The 20075-nt window shown below is 36.9% G+C and overlaps 1 protein-coding gene and 1 pseudogene across 1 annotated transcript; one reads left to right on the top strand and one right to left on the bottom strand.

Moving 5' to 3' along the window:
• Window positions 1-993: 993 nt before the first annotated feature.
• LOC109086701 lies at window positions 994-14112 on the bottom strand (annotated as a pseudogene).
• LOC109067893 (probable 2-oxoglutarate dehydrogenase E1 component DHKTD1, mitochondrial) lies at window positions 13606-19677 on the top strand. The gene is made up of 4 exons (XM_042715904.1): window positions 13606-13643; window positions 17364-17419; window positions 18760-18971; window positions 19106-19677. The coding sequence occupies exons 1-4, from the start codon at window positions 13606-13608 to the stop codon at window positions 19364-19366; spliced, it is 567 nt and encodes a 188-aa protein (XP_042571838.1). The 3' UTR covers window positions 19367-19677.
• Window positions 19678-20075: the final 398 nt, after the last annotated feature.

Below are 20075 nucleotides of genomic sequence, written 5' to 3'. Positions count from 1 at the left end.
TCGTTAATGATATCATACTCTGCATCAGATATATTTAAAGAAGCTTTGGATGAAAAAACACATTTTTCTTACATATTTTCAGTGAACTTACATTGTTTTCTCAGATAGTTTCCCATGCAAGGCATGCAAATGCAGATGAGGTTTCTTCAGTCAAGTTTCTATGTTGGTGACGTGCATCACTAGAATCATGATTGTTCAGTGTCACTTCAAATTAAATTTATCATCATATATGAAATAGCCATTGTATCATCTTTTTTCCTTTTAAATGGTGTCCAATAGCATCTATTGAAAACCACAGCTTAAAACACTCAGGGTTTGGGAAAAAAGGAGGAGTTATGAAGGAGAGAGAAGGGGAAGAATGAAAGTGCAGAAATTTCTAAAGATACAAGAACAGACAAGAGAAGTAAGATGAAGGATGAAAAGGGATGGAAGAGAAGAGAGGAGAAAGGTCAGAGGAAAAGGAAGAAGATAAGAAAATGTGAGGAAGAGGGTGGAGGAGGGCGGAGAAAGAGGAATACGAAACAGACAAGAGAATGGAAGAGGAAAAGGGGAGGAAGAGGAACGAGAAGGGTCGAAGAAACAATAAAAACAGATAAGAGAAGAGAGGATGAAGTGGAAGGAGCAGCAAATAAACAAAATGAGGAAGGTAAACAAAATAAGATGGAGCAGAAAAGGAAGTGAGAGATGAATAAAAGGAAGATGAAGGTGGGAGATTAGTGTGAGAAAATGGTTAAGAGGGTAGGGTAAGGGAAAGGGAGATGGAGATGGAAAGGTGGGGGTGAGAAGAGGGAGAAAGGACAGAAAAGAGAGAAGGAAGATGAAGGAAAAGAGACAATAGAAGAATAGAAAAGAACAAGGATGATGAATAGGAAAAGGGAATGAAGGGGAAAGAGAAAGGCAGAGGATTAGGAAGGAAATAAGAAGAGGAGGGTTAGGAGAGGAAAAGCAAGAGGAACAAGAAGTGAAGAGGAGTTCAGATGAAGAAGACTTTAATGAGAGATGGATGGTACACAGTGTGAGCAGGCGTCTCAGCGCAGCACTGCAGAGCGAGGGCCTCTGATTGGTTAGTTTTGTTGTCCATGCTACAGGATGGATGGGATGGGAGAGTGGACCTGCTGCATGAGACAGGGCGGGCTGCAGGGCAGGGCCGACACTGAGGCCACGCCTCCAGACATGCTGCTATGGCTCCATGGCTTTTCATAACCTCATTTGAAGAGAAAAAGGGCTTTCAGTAAAACCTCAGAGCAGCCTTCAACTTTAAACAAAGACTCTCTGCCAAGGTTTGCTTTTGAACAAATATGGTTCTTAAAGTAGGAATATGGACAGATAGCTGAGGTGCGTGTACTGTATGTGGTGTGTTTGCGCAGATTAGTTCTGGTTAGTGTTGCCCTGTCATGTACTTTTTATGCTCATGGTTAGCCAGCTGACAATGACTGATTGCCAAGTCAACTGCATCATCCTCCATGCGTTTTATGCTTCAAACTATCTACTGCATGCATGGGGTGCTTTCACAGTGCTGTACAGAACAACACAGGTTCAGAGAGACGTCAAAGAACTCAGCCAGACACATCAGCCCAACACGAAACAACCATACATATATACCCTGTTTACTGAAACTGTAGCTCTTTAGCTACCAGATGATGCTGGTTCTGTTAAATATGGGGCTAACTACAGGGCTAACAAGTAACAGAAGTATTTCACTTGTATCTAATGCTTAGTCTAACACTTTCCTATCCTAAAGTGTTGCTTGAGGTGTTATCTTTATTGCAAGAGTTAAGGAAAGAGTTTGATTCCCTGGCCTAGTCTTATCTTGACTACCCTTTTGAAAAGACCAGCATAGTTGGTTGTGTTATGCATACTGGTAGCAGAGGATAGTCTTAGTTTGTCTTGTTTTTTGTAGTTGGTTGTGTTATGCATACTGGTAGCAGTGTCCCAAAAAAAAACTACTCAACAGGATTTAACGGGAATTGTTTTATCATGGGGATTCATGATAAAATAGGATGTTGTGTTTAGAATGTTAGTTTGTCCAGTAGCTTATGTTGGCTGTTGGTGTTTGTTCTGAGCGCTTCTGTCTGGCTGAGTTCTTGTCATGTGACCACATGCCCCATATCCCATGCTGCATCTCTTGTGAGATTCACCATCACCAGGACCGCCCGCCATTGTGAATCTGCATGCAAACAAGCACACTGCTAGGCATTATACTGAAGCTTATTTATTTTATTTACTTTATAAAACCATTGTTTTTTTTTTCATAAACATTAATTTACTTTTTCATTTAAAATTGGACCCTTACATAGTGGTCCACTGAATCTGCCTGAAATGCGTACTGTAAAATGTACTGCATTCGCATGAATACATTTGCAAAAACTGGCACTGAATGTTCTTCTCAGAGATCTTGTATAGACTGAGCTATAAATGAAAAGAGGCCCGTTGACGGCTCACTTGGATATGTCATTTCTATCGCAGCTTTTCCTGTCAGCCTTAGAGTAACAGCAGACCTGAGGAGCTATCAGACTGCAAGAAAGAAGGCTGAGTGACAGTCTGTCGTTTTGCACCGAAAGAGCATCTTTGATTGACAGCTGCTCCATTTTCAGACACAGCACTGGCAGTGCTCTGATGGCTAGCAGTGATTGGCTGGTTACGTACCCTTCCTGACTCTCCCCCCCGTGTGATTGGCTCGTTCTCCTCCGGAGGTGAGCAGGAAGCAGGGTCTCTCGCGGTCCACAGGGCTGAAGACTTCCTCGGGTGACACTGCCTGGTCGATGTGAGGACAATCCTCATTGGCCAGGGCAGCTTTGGACGGCTCCCCGTTCACTTTAAAATCTCCAGTCACAGGCAAAAAGAGATGACTCATTACAGATTGATGCAAGGTGACATGCAGTATTTATTTCAGGCTATCAATGCTGCGATACATCCTGAAAGCCAAACTGCCCTTTCTGCAAGAAAGATAGAAGCTTTTTCCAACAATGCATGATTGTACACCTAGCCAAATTCACCTGGCTCTAATAATTTCAAACACTAAAACACATCATGGGTACTCAACCCTGCTTCTGGAGATCCACTGTCCTGACAAGTTTAGCTCCCATAGAACACACTTCAACCAGCTAACCTTTTGATTACTTAAACATTAAAGACAGGTTTGTTGAAGATGGGTTGGACCTGAATTCTGTAAAACACTGCATCTCCAGGAGCAGGAATAAATAACCCTAGCCTACATGTAGGAAATTCAACTTATATTGTAAATTATATTGCATTTCTACATTATGCTGTTTCCCAAGTGCAAACACAACAACTTGGAAAGTTGAAGTGGACAACTGGACTCTCTGAAATTTTGAAAATCCAAATCCGAAACATTTTTTTAAACTTTTGTTATTTTTTAATATGTGTTTTAAAAAACATATCCCCCTACTTCATTTTATACATACCATGCCCTTTTAAATTAAAACATTCTCAGCATTCTCTGACATAGCATAAACTCTAGTGTGTAGTTACCCTTAATTGCTAGGTTGGACTGTGGAAGCTTAGAGTAGTAGTAAGCTTCCATAAGAGAAAAACCACTGAGATACATTGAGTTGGATGGAAAGTTTTATTTATTATTTTAGCTATTTTAAATTTTATTGTTTCTTGTGTAAAATTAAACCTACCAGTAGATTAATTTTTCAAATGCAGCCAACTCAAGTTCAGTTGATTCTAGATCAACATCCAGAGCTCAGCAGATCAACATGCTAAGCTAACAGATCAGTCAAATGATAAAAAAATCTCATGATCTTTTCAAATAAAAGTTGTTTATGTGAATATACTGCAGTCTTAGAACTGAGAGACTCTGTCCCCTTGTCCAAAAAGTCAATCTACTGAAATGCTGTTACAAATATTACTCATCAGTGTGCAGTAAACTGACTCATTCAACTGCGGTAAAGTAATAAGGAGATGCTAAAGAGATTGTTTGTAAGTCTTAAAGGTATAGAAGCAAAAAATGAGCTGCTTACTTCTACGGTCAGAAAGAAGGTAAAAAAAAAAAAACAAGACAAACTAGTGAACCTCTGAGAAAACAATTTTACGATATGACTCCCTTAAGGTTAACATTTTAGTCTCATTCACAGAAATTTACAGATTCTAAAATATTGGCTCCTACCTTGGTATCTGATCTCGGAAACCTCTTCCTGTGCCAGGGGGCATGTGTCACTGTGTGTGCTGGGTCGTGGGGAGTTAATAGCTGACTTGCAGTAGTTGGGAGACCCCAGTTGAGGTGCTCGTGGGATATGTTTATTTTTTTTCTTTGGTAGTTTTTGTTTAGCCATGGCTAGGGAGTAGTACATGCCAAAGTTGTTCACAATTACAGGTACAGGCATGGCAATCGTAAGCACACCTGCCAGTGCGCACAGTTGAGCACAGTGGCATGCCAGAAGCGTGGTATGAGTGTTCTGAGGGTACATATCGCCATAGCCGAGGGTTGTCATAGTTACCACAGCCCACCAGAAGCCAATGGGGATGTTCTTGAAGTGTGTGTTATTACTGGCGTCAGGATCATTGAGGTTTCTTCCAAAACGTTCGGCATAGTAGATCATAGTGGCAAAGATTAATTATCCGAGTGCGAGTGAAATGATGATGATGATGGATTATTTATTAATTAGTACTGGGAGGGTGTGTGTGCCCTAGTACCCGCAAACCCACAAAGTGTCGCGTTAGCTTGAAGATACGGAGAATTCGAACGAATCGCACCACACGGAGAAAACCCAACACATCTTTTGCTGCTTTGGATGAGAGTCCACTCAGCCCTACCTCCAGGTAGAAGGGGAGGATGGCCACAAAGTCGATGATGTTGAGGGTATTTCTGACAAATTTTAATTTGTTTGGACAGGTAGTCACTCGGATTAGAAATTCAAAAGTGAACCACACAACGCAGACACCCTCAACGTAGGTTAACTGCACCATGGTCTCCGTCTCAGAAAAAACATGCTCCAGTGTTTCATTGCCCACCGTGTAAGTCTCTGTGCGGTTGATGATGGGATTGAAGGCCTCATGAGTCTCCAAACAGAATGTGGTAATGGACACCAAAATGAAGAACAAAGATGCAAATGCTACCCACTGTGGGAAAAAAGAGAGAGACGTTATGTAAGACCTTAATGAAATAGTCATCTAAAAATGATTATTCTTTCAATATTTAATCACCCTAATGTCAATATTTATTCACCCTAAACTTGTATAACCTTCTTGTGGGGTTTTTAAATCTTACATTCCCTATTCATTGTAACTGCCACAAGCAAAAAGCGATCAGTACAATTCTTAAAAATCCTGCTTTTGTGTTCCTTTAATGTTTGTTCTTTGAGTTCCTTACAAAACAGCTGTAACACACAGTTCAGCTATAAATAGGTTTTCCCAATTTCAGAGCAGAAAAAAAAAATCCAATTACAATATCATGAAAACACTTATACAGTAATTGCTCATAAACGCCCATTTCAGCAGAATTCAGAGGAAGTATACTTGGATAATGTCACGTCTTCAGTTTCTCAACATGCTTCTGAAAAGTGCCACGTCAACAAACGGGGGGCTTAACAGAAGTACAGTAGCTGCTGAAACTCAAGGTCACTGTACGCTCAGCATAGAATGAGAGTAAGACACCGATATAACTGCCCTCCACCACTTTGGGATAAATTTAACCATAGTTCCCTTCACCAGGGACTTCTGGTCAGCCTCTGGCAAGGTTATCACATGCAGATTTGGTGAGATAGTCCCTCGAGTGTTTTGAAAGAGGATGGGGGAGGCTTGCACCACTTACACTGCAGCTTATTGTAAGATAGAATGACAAGCATAGACAGATGGAACTGGATTTCAGAAGGGGACCCCCACCACAGGATGACGGAATACTGGATAGTGGTGGAATTACATAAGTGCAAGTTGCCCATGTTTTCCCTATATGGGATCTTCTTGCGACTGAGAAAAGTTCCATCCATTATATATGAATTGATTATTCAGCTGAAATAAAATATTAAGTTAGGGCTGTGAATCTCAATGACAAATCATCCATCAGCACATATATAATAGGTTTGGGGAAATGCATTTAACATGGAAAAAAATGAAAATTCAATGCATTTTTGGAATTTAATAATCACTAACAATATTTTTCCATTTTCTGAATAACATGTGTTGGTTGATTCGTGCTTGCCTGTTTAGAAGTCGCTAGTACAATACTAGGGCTTTTCTGGGCGGCTGCTTATCAAGTGTTGGTTGCTCCATTTAATGTTAATGTATGGGATTTTCTCACCCATTTTATCTTCCACCAGGCAAAAATTGTAAGTCAGATCATTTAGAAGAGTAATAGCAACAGTACACGATTTGATGTATCATTCTCTAATCACAAGCCAAAGTTTAATGCTTGGAACTTGTTCAAATCACTAAACTCTGAATATAAACAATGCCTTGGCAAACACCACTACCAATATGTTCATTTCTAAACAAAACTACAGTTCTTGACCTATTTTCAATTATAAAAATCTACCATTCTAGAATTAGCACTTTTGTAAATGATTCATTCAAACGATTGCGAACAACTCACTCTGCCAACTCATGACCAAATTTCATTGTATCATTACTGAACAATAAACAATTACAAATGATTTTCATTCATTCAACTATATGCATTTACAATATGTAAGCTAGTATCAAATAATACTGTTTTTTGTTCATATACTATGTTTTCATGATGTTTCAAAGCATTCTCTGCCCTGATCTGCCTCTGGTTCTGACGGCTAACAACACCTCTCAGTTCTTCGGGTTCTTCTATTACATAAATTCTTCTTCCACATGCAGTTTATATCTGGGTCAGCCAGTGCTTAGTCTAACAGACACTATTCTTTAGATGTGTGTTGTTTGTTTTGTGTGTTTGTAGGGAGGAGAAACATTTTGTCTGAAGAAGCCTATGAGCACAGACACACAAAAACGCACATAAATAACGGCTTTTCGCCACTAATTAAGATCACTTTGACCTGTAGAAAAAGCTGTTGAGTTATGGAAATGAAGGAACTATATTTGGCAGCAAAAAGAATCTGAAAGTTCAAAAGAATCCGTGTATTTTGATGGAAAAAATATGCAAGAGAGATTTAAATTGCAAATATCTGAATTTCCTCTTGTAGATGTTGTTAACAGTGCCCGAACTGTTTTAGCACGGCTCTTAAAAGTGTAAAATAGAGTAACTTTTCAGTTTCACATCACAGCTCGTGTTGACATAATTTCCTACAGCTCCAGAGTAATTATGCTCTGATTCATTCAAAGATGAATGTGGGATACAACTTGATATCCTAATGATCCTTGGAAGATGACGTACAGCATAAGGAATGGATTAACATGACAATACTGCACTTCCCAACAAAGACTACTAGTTACAACCAAAAATAAAAGGATAAACAATACTACTATGCTAGCATTTGTTCTACAGGTTATCAATAAAGAGGATCATTTTTGTGTTTCACAAACCCGTCTCCACAAACAATGCCTTTATTTGCTAAAGAGTGAATAGTCATCTTTTTATAGATGCATGCCATTGTACCTGGAACTTGCCGTTTTCACAAGTGCTTTCCAATTTTGTATCAAATATGCATTGGGCGGACAGTTATTGGACTGGGGCGGTAAAAAAGCAGTTAATAATTCATCAAGGTAAGACATGGATTACGTGATCACAACTGCTTTTTCTCCCTCACAGAAGCCAGTGGCCTATTCATTATGTGTAATTCATTCAAAATAACAACTGCTACATATATCACCTCAAATATTTGTAAAAACATTTAACTGCTGAATCACTTTTGCTCTCCTCAAACTGAGGGCCAAAGCATATTCTCACGACCTTGCAAATCCCAGAGGGCAAAAGTTTGATCCACAAGAACGTTTTATCCTCACTCTCCCATTGATCAAGATAAACACAAGAACAGCTTGATCCTCTTGATGTCAGGGGACACAACATGATCCGTTTCTCCCCCTCTGCCCTTCCATCACACACTGATGACTTGAAGTGACAATCCATTTCTTGTCTTATCTCTCCATACAAACATATACTATAATATCATGAAATAATTGCAAGTTATATTGTATGTTGCTTGGGAAAAAAAATGTTATCTGTCTTATCTTGAATGATTGTCAATGGAGAAAATGCTTTTTTGGGTCCAGATGCTGTAGTTACAGCATCTACCAGCAGGGGCTAATGCAACCATGCTAACCAGCCATGATCTCTAACAGTTTCCTAGTGAACATTAATAGAGTCTTGAGAAACTTTCTGGAACTCTATCATTCAGTAAATCTAGTGCTTTATCACACCCATAGGGACGTTGATAGCAGGCATACTGACGGTCAATCTAAAGCGTCATCATTTGCAACCATTTAATCTGAGTTAAAGAGCCCATTTTCATTTTTCAGCACTTGAAAAAAACGTGAAAGCTGCAGTGCTGGGAATGTTGAAACTCACTTAAAGTGCTGGTAACTGTATTAGTTGGTGGGCGACCCAGCGCTGATTCATTCTGCATGCAAGTGTGTGTTTGTTTATGAACTGATGTGTTGTTGATGCTGCTGAGATATGAAATGTTCTCATTAAACACACTCATACACACACCAGCCGGGCAAACTAATGAATGACGTGCAGCTTGATAATTATTGTGAGGATGAGTCTGGACAAGTCTACATGCATGCAGACAGAGTCTGAACCGATAGGCCTTTATATTCCGGGTTCTGAACAGGGTTTTAGAATAAGCCTGACCCATTTACACCAAAATAAGGGGCATCTGTTTGTTACTGCATAACAGACAACAAGACAAAAATTTAGCTCATGGTTACCCTAACAAGAAAAGATCTTCTCTTTTAATTCTGGTTGGTTTTTCCTTAAATCTTAGAAAATTATGTCCCGGACACATTTTACATCAAACAAACAAATAAAATAAGATATTTATCTAAATAAAAAATTAATTCTTAAAGAAAATTTAAAGTATTTTTTAAGACTAATACTTATTTTGAATTCAAAAGAAATACTGTAAAATAATTTCCTTTATTTTAATCAACATAAAGCATCATAACAAATACTAACACGATGTATAAATGCCTTCCTATTTAATCCACATATTTAATATAATTAATTTTATGTAATTATATATAATTTTAAAAACTGCATTACATCAATATGAATGGGTATTAACTGTCTAGAAAATAATATAAAAAATATACATATATGTATAAAGAAGTTAATGTTAATGTAAAAGAAAATGTGTAATGTAAATTAATAATAATAATAATGTAATAGTTAAGGCTTAATGGTAGACTTAATTGTGTTAAAAATATATTATTTCTCATTTTTGATTTTGGGGTCAAATATGACCTGGACATGTTCTTGAACAGTTTTGTAACATTCACACCCTCACAGGCATTACTGTAGGAGAACGACAGGACACATTATCAACCGCAGAGTGGCATCTGTTGTTTGTAATGCAAAGTACAAACTAGCAAACATCACAAAACAACAGGACACCCCACTCAAAATGATCCTATTTCCTGTTATATTTCAAAAAACATGCAACTAAGACGAAATCCTTAGTTGCATTCTTTCACCTGATCCTGTACTGATGTACAGTGCTAGAGCATCATTATTTTGAAAGAGGATCAACACCAAGTTTGCAACATTTAGCTCATGCAGCATCTATCTGTTTTAGTGCACAGAAACACAGAAAACATATTAAAAAAAGGAAAAGACAAAATCACTAAATGTATTCCAATATCCAAAAGAAGGGTTAACCATATTATAACATAGTTTCTTTAATATTCAGAAAAATATGCATTTATTTTATTTAAAACATTGACAAATACTCAAGCATTCTTGCCCTTGATTGTCAGTTTCTTACTATAAAAAGCCTAAACCTTTTTTCTTATCTACACAAAATGCATTCCCTCCCAGGCTTTTGAGCTTTTAGTTTAGATAAAGATAAAGAAAGATGTCATCAGTGATCACAGCAAGCAATTGAGTTGTCAAGTTCTAATGTAATTAAGATATTCCTTCTGATGTAGGCGACCTAAAAATAACTCAAAACAACTGAATTGACTTGACTCTGAAAATCTAGTGAAGAAACGTGACATACTGTACAATACAGTGCAGTTTACAAGGTTGACCACACCACCTCTGCACATGGAGTCCAGCCATCACTTCAACATCCCAATTCATTCATCTGAAAATGGCATATTTTTACCAGCCGCCTCCACTTGAGAAGCAGAGAGGTGCTGCATTTATAAAAACGTGGTAAAAATAACCCAGCACCGTTGACAGAACTGCATATTTGATGCAGAAGCCCAACTTTCCCATCACACATCAGCGTTTACTCAGACTAGGTAAAAAAAAATCATGCAGATTATCTAAGTCACAAATCCTGGCTGTGGACTATGTCCATAAGTGGACTTCATCAACCCATTACTGCTTGATTTGCTATCAGGCAGCATGGTTCATGTTCCTTTGTGGTGCTGCCAGGAGCCGGGACACTTTTCCTCAACTCCAGCAGCTCTCTGCTACGGCAGACAGTGTCGGACAGCCTGGCTCCTGGCAGAGCAGCACACAGCCAACTGAATAATACATTCCTTCTAGAAAACAAGTCTCACCTACACTTTTTTTTTTTGTTTAGACACATCATCTGCATTCAAAAACTACATGAAACTCTTTCTACATGGGTGGCCCAAAGTTTGAAATAAATGTAACTTTTTTTTTAAGACCTCACTTAGGCTCACCAAGGCTGTATTTATTTTTCAAAAACACAGTAAAAACAATATTGTGAAATATTATTGCATTTTGAAAGAACTGTTTTCTATTTGAATATATTTTACAAAATGTAATTTATTCATGTGATAGCAAAGCTAAATTTTCATCAGCCAGTCTTCAGTCTTCAAATGCTCAAGAAACATTTATTATTTTTATCAATGCTGAAAACAGTTTTTGCAGCTTAATGTTTTATGGAAACTGTGATACACAACAATTAAAAAATTTGGGGTAGGTATGATTTGAAAAAAGAAAAGAAAAAAGAAAAGAAAAGAAAAGAAAAGAAAAGAAAAGAAATAATAACTGAAAAATGAATACTGAAAAAAAAAAATTCAGGAAGTTTGCAATAAATCAGAAATGACAGTAAAGGCATTTATAATGTTATGTAAAAATAAAGTCCATTTCAAATAAATGCAGTTCAATGAACTTTCTATTCATCAAAGAATCCTGAAAAAAGTGGTTTCCACAAAATTATTATTTTTTATTGATAATAATAAGAACCATTATTAATAACTCAATACCAATCACAATTGAGCAGCAAAACAGCATATTAGAATTATTTCTGAAGGATCATGTGACACTGAAGACTGGAGTAATGCTGCTGAAAAATTACGTTTTCCATCACAAGAATAAATTACATTTTAAAATATATTCAATTAGAAAACAGTTATTTGAAATTGTAATAATATTTCACAATATTACTATATTTTTGATCAAACAAATGGTAATTTTGTTTGAATATATTACTTTTTTTTTGATCATTTAAATTTGTAATTATTCTAACTTCCAACTTTTGGCCACCATTGTATATATAAGTTTTTTCTACAATCTGCTCACTTAGATTTTGGAGGACATCCATCTCCGGCTCTGTTAGTGCCAAAGCGGTGGGATAGAGTCAGTAGAGCTGACCTGTTTTAACCTGGCTGCCAAAACTTGTAGAAATGTTGGGATGGCGTTCATCTCCGATTAAGAGCTTATAGGCTTCCTGCTGAGAGCAATGATGGGACAGCGGTGAGGGCAAAGAGCTGACATTTGAAATGAGCTAATGAAATGCCCATAAAATCTCAAGGGTTGTGTGTCTTTTACAGCACAAGTGCCCATCTTGCATACTTTATGCAAGTGCATCTTTAGTGTTTGCGTGCCTTGGGGTTGTGTGTATGTGTATCTGTGTGTGTGCTTGTCTCTAGGGGTGAAGTGGCTACTTGTCACACATCAAAACAGGCCAGCTGCAGTAAGTGGCAGCGTGCTCCTGAACAAAACATGAACTGTATGGACAAGCAAGGATGTGAGCAGTCTTTATTTTCAGCCCCTAGTCAATCAGCAATTCGCAGTCGCTTGATCATCAGGCAGAGGAGACAACAAAACTAATGTGCACTGTGGTAAAGACTCGAAAACAAATGGAGTTATTTTATACCATAAAATCATGGCAGTACATGACAATTTATGGCTCCATCTCATGCCTTCTGTTATCTCACTAAAGAGAAGGTGGGTATTATTTCAAGGTCACCCAGAGTTGTGGCATGAGTAGTCACACATACTCTCTGTGGTATCATGGAGTTGTGTGATTGGTCATTACACGAAAAAAAAAAAAAAAAAAAAGGATTATTCAAAATTATGTTAGTAAACAATGACTTATAAAAGGCATTTTCTATATAAATAAAAAAATATATATATATATATATATATATATATATATATATATATATATATATATATATATATATATATATAATTATTATATTTATTAGTTTATTTATTTTCCTTTTAATTCCTCTATGATGATTTGTTTTTATCCTATTCCAATAAATGAATAAACATATGTATTTATTTATTTTTATTTACTCTACTTAAATATTTTCAAGTTTTATAATATATAAATAAAATAATATATTTTAAATACCTTTTATATAGTATTTTGTATTTATTCTTTGTAAATATTTTACAATTTTATTGTGTGTGTGTATAAAATCATTCAATTCTATTTCTAGAAATTGCTAGTAATTGCTAAATGAATTATAAACTAAATTGTCGACAGGCATTGCTATATTCAACTATATAATAAAGTTATTACATTTAGCTTCTCTAAGTCATTTTTCTTTGACATAAAGATTAAAATCTTACAGAAATTTGGGACATTTTTTCACACTGGATGCCCAGCAAACCATAGCTTTTTCAGAAAACAGATAACAGCATTTCTCAATGAACTCACCCGTGCGTATTTTGAGGAATACGGGTCCTCAAAGAGCGCCCACGTCTTCTTCTGCCATCTGCTCCAGCGCCCGGACCTGTTATCGGGCGAGTCGCCTTGCGCCAGTCTCCGGGTCATCTCAACACCCTCATCCCCCTCGGCCGCCTCAGCCACCCCCTCAGGCTCTGGGTCTTCATGTCCGAGTTCAAGAGCAACCCCGGCGAAACTGTCCAAAGCCTCCTCCGCCTCTCGATGCTGCCGGTAGGTCATCCAACAACATGGTTCCACGTCCGTCTCGTCGATCCCCCAAAACGCCAGCTCCTCCTCATACAAAGGTCCGCACACGTCCGCCGGGCAATGCAGCTTGCCCGTGCGGTAATAGTTAAGAATGTGGGCGAAAACGCCGGGGTGACGGTCGAAGAAAAACTCCCCGATATTCGCATCATAATCGAAGTTATTAGGCGCGTCGGGCTCCGCCAGCCAGGAGAGTCGAGTGCCGGGCAGGGTGCGCAGGGTGCTGCGGTAGGTCTGGTGCTTGATTCCTCCGACGTTGATCACGATGCGATCCTTGTCGTCCCCTTGGCCCATCGCGTACCTCTCTAGTCATATCTCCAACCCATGGACCGTCATCATACCGCTGGGACCCATGTTGAGAAAATTCAAATGTGTTTTCGATCGTGCCAGGTGCGTCTCAAAGTGTCCATGCCAACAATAGAAATCCAAAACCCTTCACACACTTGAATGCCTTCTAAGGACAGATGCGGACGCGTTTTCCCTCCAATAACCCAATATCCTGACCCCCCGGCTCGGGTTTAAGGGAGTCAGGAAGGTTTTTTTACGGTGTCATTGGGCGCAAGTTGGTGCTGAACGGACAGCGCCAGTCATCCGTCGATCCTTCATAACTCCAGTGTCCCTATTGTGCTACAGCTTCCCCTAAAAAAAGAGAGAAAAAACGCTACACGTCCGTTTTCTTTGAGAACGAACAGACAAACCAGCAGCAGATCTTGCCTCCAGCAGTTCTAGTGGCCTTCAAAAAGGCAGGCACAATCGATGGTGCTTTGAATAGCCCGAAGTCCCATTGAAGCGGATCGCTTGTGATGACGGTCTGAAGAAACAGGCGTCGCAGCAACAAGGGAGGGTCTTTCATTCACAGGACCAGAGCTCAATCTAAAATCTGTTTCCACGCGAACAAAAACTCAACATGTTCTCGGGGTGGAAGACACAATACAAGCCGTTTTAGCACGTAGTCCTTAAAACAAACTAGAATAGCGCTACTTGCAGGCTCCTGAAAATATCACTATACAATGCATTCTTTGTCCTTCAAAAAATAAACATCTTATATTCAACAACTATTCAAACGACCTGGTTACTGTCATTAGCCTAAGTAAATACTGTTAAGTAAATAGCTACTGTAAATAGCCTAGTAAGTTAACTAATGTACTAAATGTTAGGCCTAAAATTGTGTGCTAGTGTATTGGAATAAATATATACTATCTAATAAGTAGTATGCTGGAAAGTGGAATAGTTATTATTAAAAAATAAATACTAGTACTAGAACTAGAAATGAAAAGTTAATATTTGAACCAAATGGCTCCATAGAATTCATTAAATAGTTGCTTTTCACTACAGGAATTATGGAAGCTTATTTCCACCACATAATTAACAAAAAACTTTTTATCACACAGTTTTGACTTTTCTGCAATTGTGAGTTTAAAGTTCACAATTCTGATTTTTCTTTCCTCAGAAATGCTAATTACTCTGAGAAAAAAAAAATCTGTGAGAGGAAACATTTCTGCCACAGAATTAAAAAATGAAAATGGTAAGTGTACAATTTTTACTTTTTTCTTGCAATTGTGTTTAGATCTCAAAATTCTTCATTTTTTTTTTTTTTTTTTTTTTTTTTGTAATTCTGAGGAAAAAAAGAATTGTGAGATGTGAACTCGCAATTGGGCAAAAACATTTGAACTGTGAGATATTCATTTGCACTTCAAAGAAAAAAGTCAGAAATAAGGAAGCTTATTTATTTGCCGAGAAAAAGTCAGAATTGTTAGATAAAAAGTAGGCTAACTATTACTTTTTTATTTTATTTTTTTATTATTATTCCATGCCAGAAACAAAAAAAGAAACTTAATTGGGATATGTAACGTGAGAATTCAGGGAGAAAAAGTCAAATTTGTCAGATGTAATCTCTGAATTATGAAAAAAAAAAAAAGTCTGAAATTATGAGATAAAAAGTCAATTTTCTTTTTTTTTTTAATGTTTTATTCTGTGGCAGAAATAGCAACTAATATGTAATACAAACATACTAGTATCTAATGAAATAAAAAAGATACTAGTCACCTTATAGTAGTTAAAAAATAACTAGTAACGTACATGACAACAGACTAGTTAGTTTTAAGGAATAAATGTTAAAACACACTGTGTCCTATTTGTATGAGCAGCAGGTAATCTTGTGCATGCTGGAGCTCAGCTTGTGAACTGCTCCGGGTCCATTTTTAAAAGACAGTGTGGCGATTAGGAGGAGGTGCGTGACTAAAATCAGAGTACATTTGCCTGGGAGGCGTGTATGACCGCGTACACGTGGAGGGTGGACTAGGGAGGAGGTGATTTGTTGTATTTTTTGGGGGACATTCGTGTGCTGCCTCCCAACCACAGACCTGTGAAAGGGAAATAATACATGAAATATCAGAGAAGTCATGCAATCTCATTGTGCCTTATAGGCAACTCAGAATTCATAAATTAATGAGAAAAGCTTTTATTTTTCCATTAGTGAAGCTTTAAGCTGTTTGGGGACCAGATATGCCAGCCCTCGAATTGTAGAAATTTAATTAAAATAGATTTCTAGATGTTGACATACTGTAGATCTTAACTGACTAATGTTTAAGCACCTTCGGTTTAGAGATAGAGGTAATTATTTAAATATTTTTTTCTGTATGTTGGGGAAGTCATGGCCTAATGGTTAGAGAGTTTGACTCCTAACTCTAAGGTTGTGGGTTCGAGTCTTGGGCCGGCAATACCACGACTGAGGTGCCCTTGAGCAAGGCACCGAACCCCTAACTGCTCCCTGGGCGCCGCAGCATAAAGGGCTGCCCACTGCTCCGGGTGTGTGTTCACGGTGTGTGTGCGCACTTTGCAGAGCAGAGCACGAATTTTGAGTATGGGTCACCATACTTGGCTGTATGTCACTTTACTTGTACTGGCATTTCTGAGCAGTGAGAGCCTGCAATGCTTATGTCTGCCTATAGGTGGAAGCAAAGTGTTTGTAATCTTATTGGTACACCAAATATCCAATAATATTAGATTTTTTTTTTTTTTAATTATTCTAAATAAATACGTAGATACATTTAAAAACAACCATAAAATAAATAAATAAATAAATAAATGAGAAAAACATGAGAACTTTTATTCAGTAATAATTCTGGCCCAATTTAACATTACAAAGAAGGCAGTGACTGTTTAGAAACTTAAAAAAAAAAAGAAAGAAAGAAAGCAAATACCTTTTAACATGTGAAAGGGTTCCATCCTCTTAATATAATTCTCAATGTGTACATTGCTAACAAAATATAAAGACCATATTACGACTATATTAAGACCATATAATAAACTTTCTTTCTCTGGTAAATGCGTATATATATATATATATATATATATATATATATATATATATATATATATATGTGTGTGTGTGTGTGTGTGTGTGTGTGTGTGTGTGTGTGTGTGTGTGTGTATGTATGTATATAAAATAAAAACTAATAAAAAATAGCCGTTTGTGCAGTTGTCCTACAATATCACCAATAAACAAACTATCTTTGCCAAACTGTAAGTGTCCAAACACGTCTGGGAAGTTTGCTAAAGACTACACATATTCTGAATAGGCATAAACCAGTTGACCTATCCAAACCCTCTTACAAACCAATCACGGTGAGTAAATCATCACCTCCCACCTGCCTTTGTGCATTAGTGATGCTTATTCCCACTCATTGTCGCGAATCGGTTCTTTTGAACAGTTCATTTCAAACAACCGGTTCAAAGGATCGATTAATCTGTTCTTTTACATATGATAACGATAAAGATATAGTTCTAAAAATCGTTTTCAGTATTAAAGAACAGCAGCGTCCACACCACAACTATAACGATAAAGACAAAGAAAAATGATATCGTTGGAATCACTTTCAAAACGATTTTTTCCAGCTGATGAACGATAAAAAATTGACAGCCAATCAGAATCCATCCTGCTGTAACGCGCTCGAGAACTTAAAGCGGCAGACGAGCGTGCGCTTAGAATAAACAGAAGATATCGTTCGCTGGTGTGGACGGTAATATCGTTATCTTTATAGTTATCTTTATAGTTATCGTTCTTGGTGTGAACGGGCCTTTACTTCCCCAAACTCCTGTGCTGGACAGGGTGCCTGAGGTCAGCCTGCTGAATGGAGTCGTTCATGGAGTCCTCAACACCACTGGTGAGTTTCCTGGCACATAGTTTTGAAGTTGGTCGTAAAATGCTTCTTAATTCTTACTAAACGAATGTTCCGGGTGCGAACGGTATGGCAAGTATGTATTTAGTCATATAGGGCTATATCTCATTATGTAGATTAGCACAAGAAATAATTTACACGTCCTTCAATTTACTGCAGAAATGTAATGTGCATATTAATTACTTTTGAAGCCTACATTGGGCAAGGCATTAGGGTTTAAATGTATAAATTTGCACTTATTGTATTTATTAAAACACTTTTTATTTTATAATAATGTTATTAATTGGTTAATAATAGTGTTGATTTTTTTTTTTTTTTTTTACTTGTATTACTAATATTATTTCAAATAATTTTTTGTTTAGTTTATTTTTAATTTAGTATTATTTCTGAATATTATATATACATTTTGGAAAAAAAATGATTGTTTGATTGATTGATTCAGATAAAATTTTTGGTTACAATTAAAAAAAAAAAAAAAAATTCCCCTTCCAAGTTTCCAAGTTTGCTGTGCTAGTTTGGAGGGCTGAACAATTTGGCCTCAAGTGATTTATATATTATGACTAAATAATAATTGTCATTATTAGTATTACTGTTATTTTTATTCAAAAATACATTGTTATATTTTAATTATTTTTCAGTGCAGTGTCTTGCCCCATACACTCGCATTGTCAGTGTGTCACTGTAAATGTGCTTTTTTTCTAAACAAAGTGATTAGTCAGAATTATTTTCTGTGACAATTTTCAATTTTTATAACGTACATTTAAAGAAAATTATATAGTGTTGTTTATACAAATCTGTATTTTTTTTTTAAGTTTAATTTTCTATAATGTTTATTATATTGTTTGTTGAATCTATGGCTGCCATGTAATAGCCTTTAAAGCTTATAAGACTGATTTGGCAGGATTTGGCACCTGCCCACACTGCCAAAAGCACCAAAAGTTGGTTAAATGACCGTGGTGTTGGTGTGCTTGTCTGGCCAGCAAACTCACCAAGACCTGAACCCCAGAGAGAATCTATGAGGTATTGTCAAGAGGAAAATGAGAAACAAGAGACCAAAAAATGCAGATGAGCTGAAGGCCACTGTCAAAGAAACCTGGGCTTATGAAGTATTCTAATTTGTTGAGATAGTGAATTGGTGGGTTTTTGAGCCAAAATCGTGGCAATTAAAAGAACCAAAGACTTAAACTACTTCAGTCTGTGTGCATTGAATTTATTTAATACACAAGTTTCACAATTTGAGTTGAATTACTGAAATAAATGAACTTTTCCATGACATTCTAATTTATTGAGATGCACCTATACATTTTTATTTGTCATCATTCCAGGATTGCGGCATTTTGGGAAAGTCAAGGCGACCTCTGAAGAGGTGGTGGCCTTTCTGGAAAGAACGTACTGTGGGAGAATCTCAGTGGAAACCACTCAGCTCCAGAGCTTGCAGGAAAGAGAATGGTTTGCAGACCGATTTGAGGACCTCAAGAAAGAGGCGTTTTCACCGGAGGAGAGGAGACAGCTGGCTAAACTGATGCTTGAATCACAGGTAACACAGCCATTTGCATTTAGTCACTTTTATTTTGAATGCCTGGATGCCTGTAACACTTTGAATAACATATAAATCATTACACATTACACCGGTATCAGCAAATGTGCGTCTCCTGTGTTGTCTTTTTAAAGGAATTTGACCACTTTTTAGCCACCAAGTTTGCCACTGTTAAACGATATGGAGGTGAGGGAGCAGAGAGCATGATGGGATTTTTCTACGAGCTGTTCCGCTCTGCGGTGTACAGTGGAGTGACAGACGTGGTCATGGGAATGCCTCACCGTGGACGTCTCAACCTCCTCACCGGACTACTGCAGTTCCCTCCAGAGATTGATACTTGTTTCTTCTGGCTATATTTACTGTATGTAGATAGTAAACTGGACAGATTGGCTTAACTTACAGTTTAAAACGTGTCTAGACAGCCTGCCACTGTAACATATACAGCGAGATATATGCAGTCCACACATAGAAAACGCATTTAAAATTTAGTGATTTAATCCTGGAGATAAAGAGTTTTAGTACATTGAAAAAAATCGTAAAAAGAAATCATAATATTTGTTTTTATATACTAAAGGTAGCATTTCAAGGGGCTTTACTTAAGACAAAAAACAAGACATACAAAAAATAATAATAAATAAAACAGAATACAGTGTACAGCCGTGTAAACAAAAAGAGAAATTGCTAATAAAAAAGAATACAAAATTACGTCAAGTAAAACATTTTCTGAAATATGTAAAAAAAAAAAAAAAAACAAGCAATTGAAATTCTACAATAATACACAATAATAACATTCACAATAATTAATCATAGGCAAATATCAATTTAAAATTAATTTAAAGGTAAGCTGGTAATATTAAATCTTTGTAATGGGAATATTGTATTAAATTTGAAAATGCAAAGTAATATTTTCACTAGTGATTTCAGACTTATCTTATTTGTTATTTTGTTTTAAGTGATGACTCTTAAAAGGATAGTTCGCACAAAAATCTTTCTTTTTTTTCACCCTCATGTTGTTCCAAACCTGCATGAATTTCTTTCTTCTGTGGAACCTAGAAGATATTTTGAAGAATGTTTGTAACCAAACAGTTTTGGTTACCATTGACT

This window comes from Cyprinus carpio, chromosome A25 (assembly GCF_018340385.1).
Source record: "Cyprinus carpio isolate SPL01 chromosome A25, ASM1834038v1, whole genome shotgun sequence".
NCBI classification, from domain to species: Eukaryota; Metazoa; Chordata; class Actinopteri; order Cypriniformes; family Cyprinidae; genus Cyprinus; species Cyprinus carpio.
This window is presented reverse-complemented; position numbering and strand designations above follow the sequence as displayed.

What these genes read in the sequence shown, in the direction of transcription:
- LOC109067893 (XM_042715904.1), top strand. Translation starts at nt 13,606, where the DNA reads ATGTTGAGAAAATTCAAATGTGTTTTCGATCGTGCCAG. An exon ending in TGTGTTTTCGATCGTGCCAG is followed by an intron (nt 13,644 to 17,363) that starts GTGCGTCTCAAA and finishes TGTGCTGGACAG; the next exon opens with GGTGCCTGAGGTCAGCCTGC. An exon ending in TGGAGTCCTCAACACCACTG is followed by an intron (nt 17,420 to 18,759) that starts GTGAGTTTCCTG and finishes TCATCATTCCAG; the next exon opens with GATTGCGGCATTTTGGGAAA.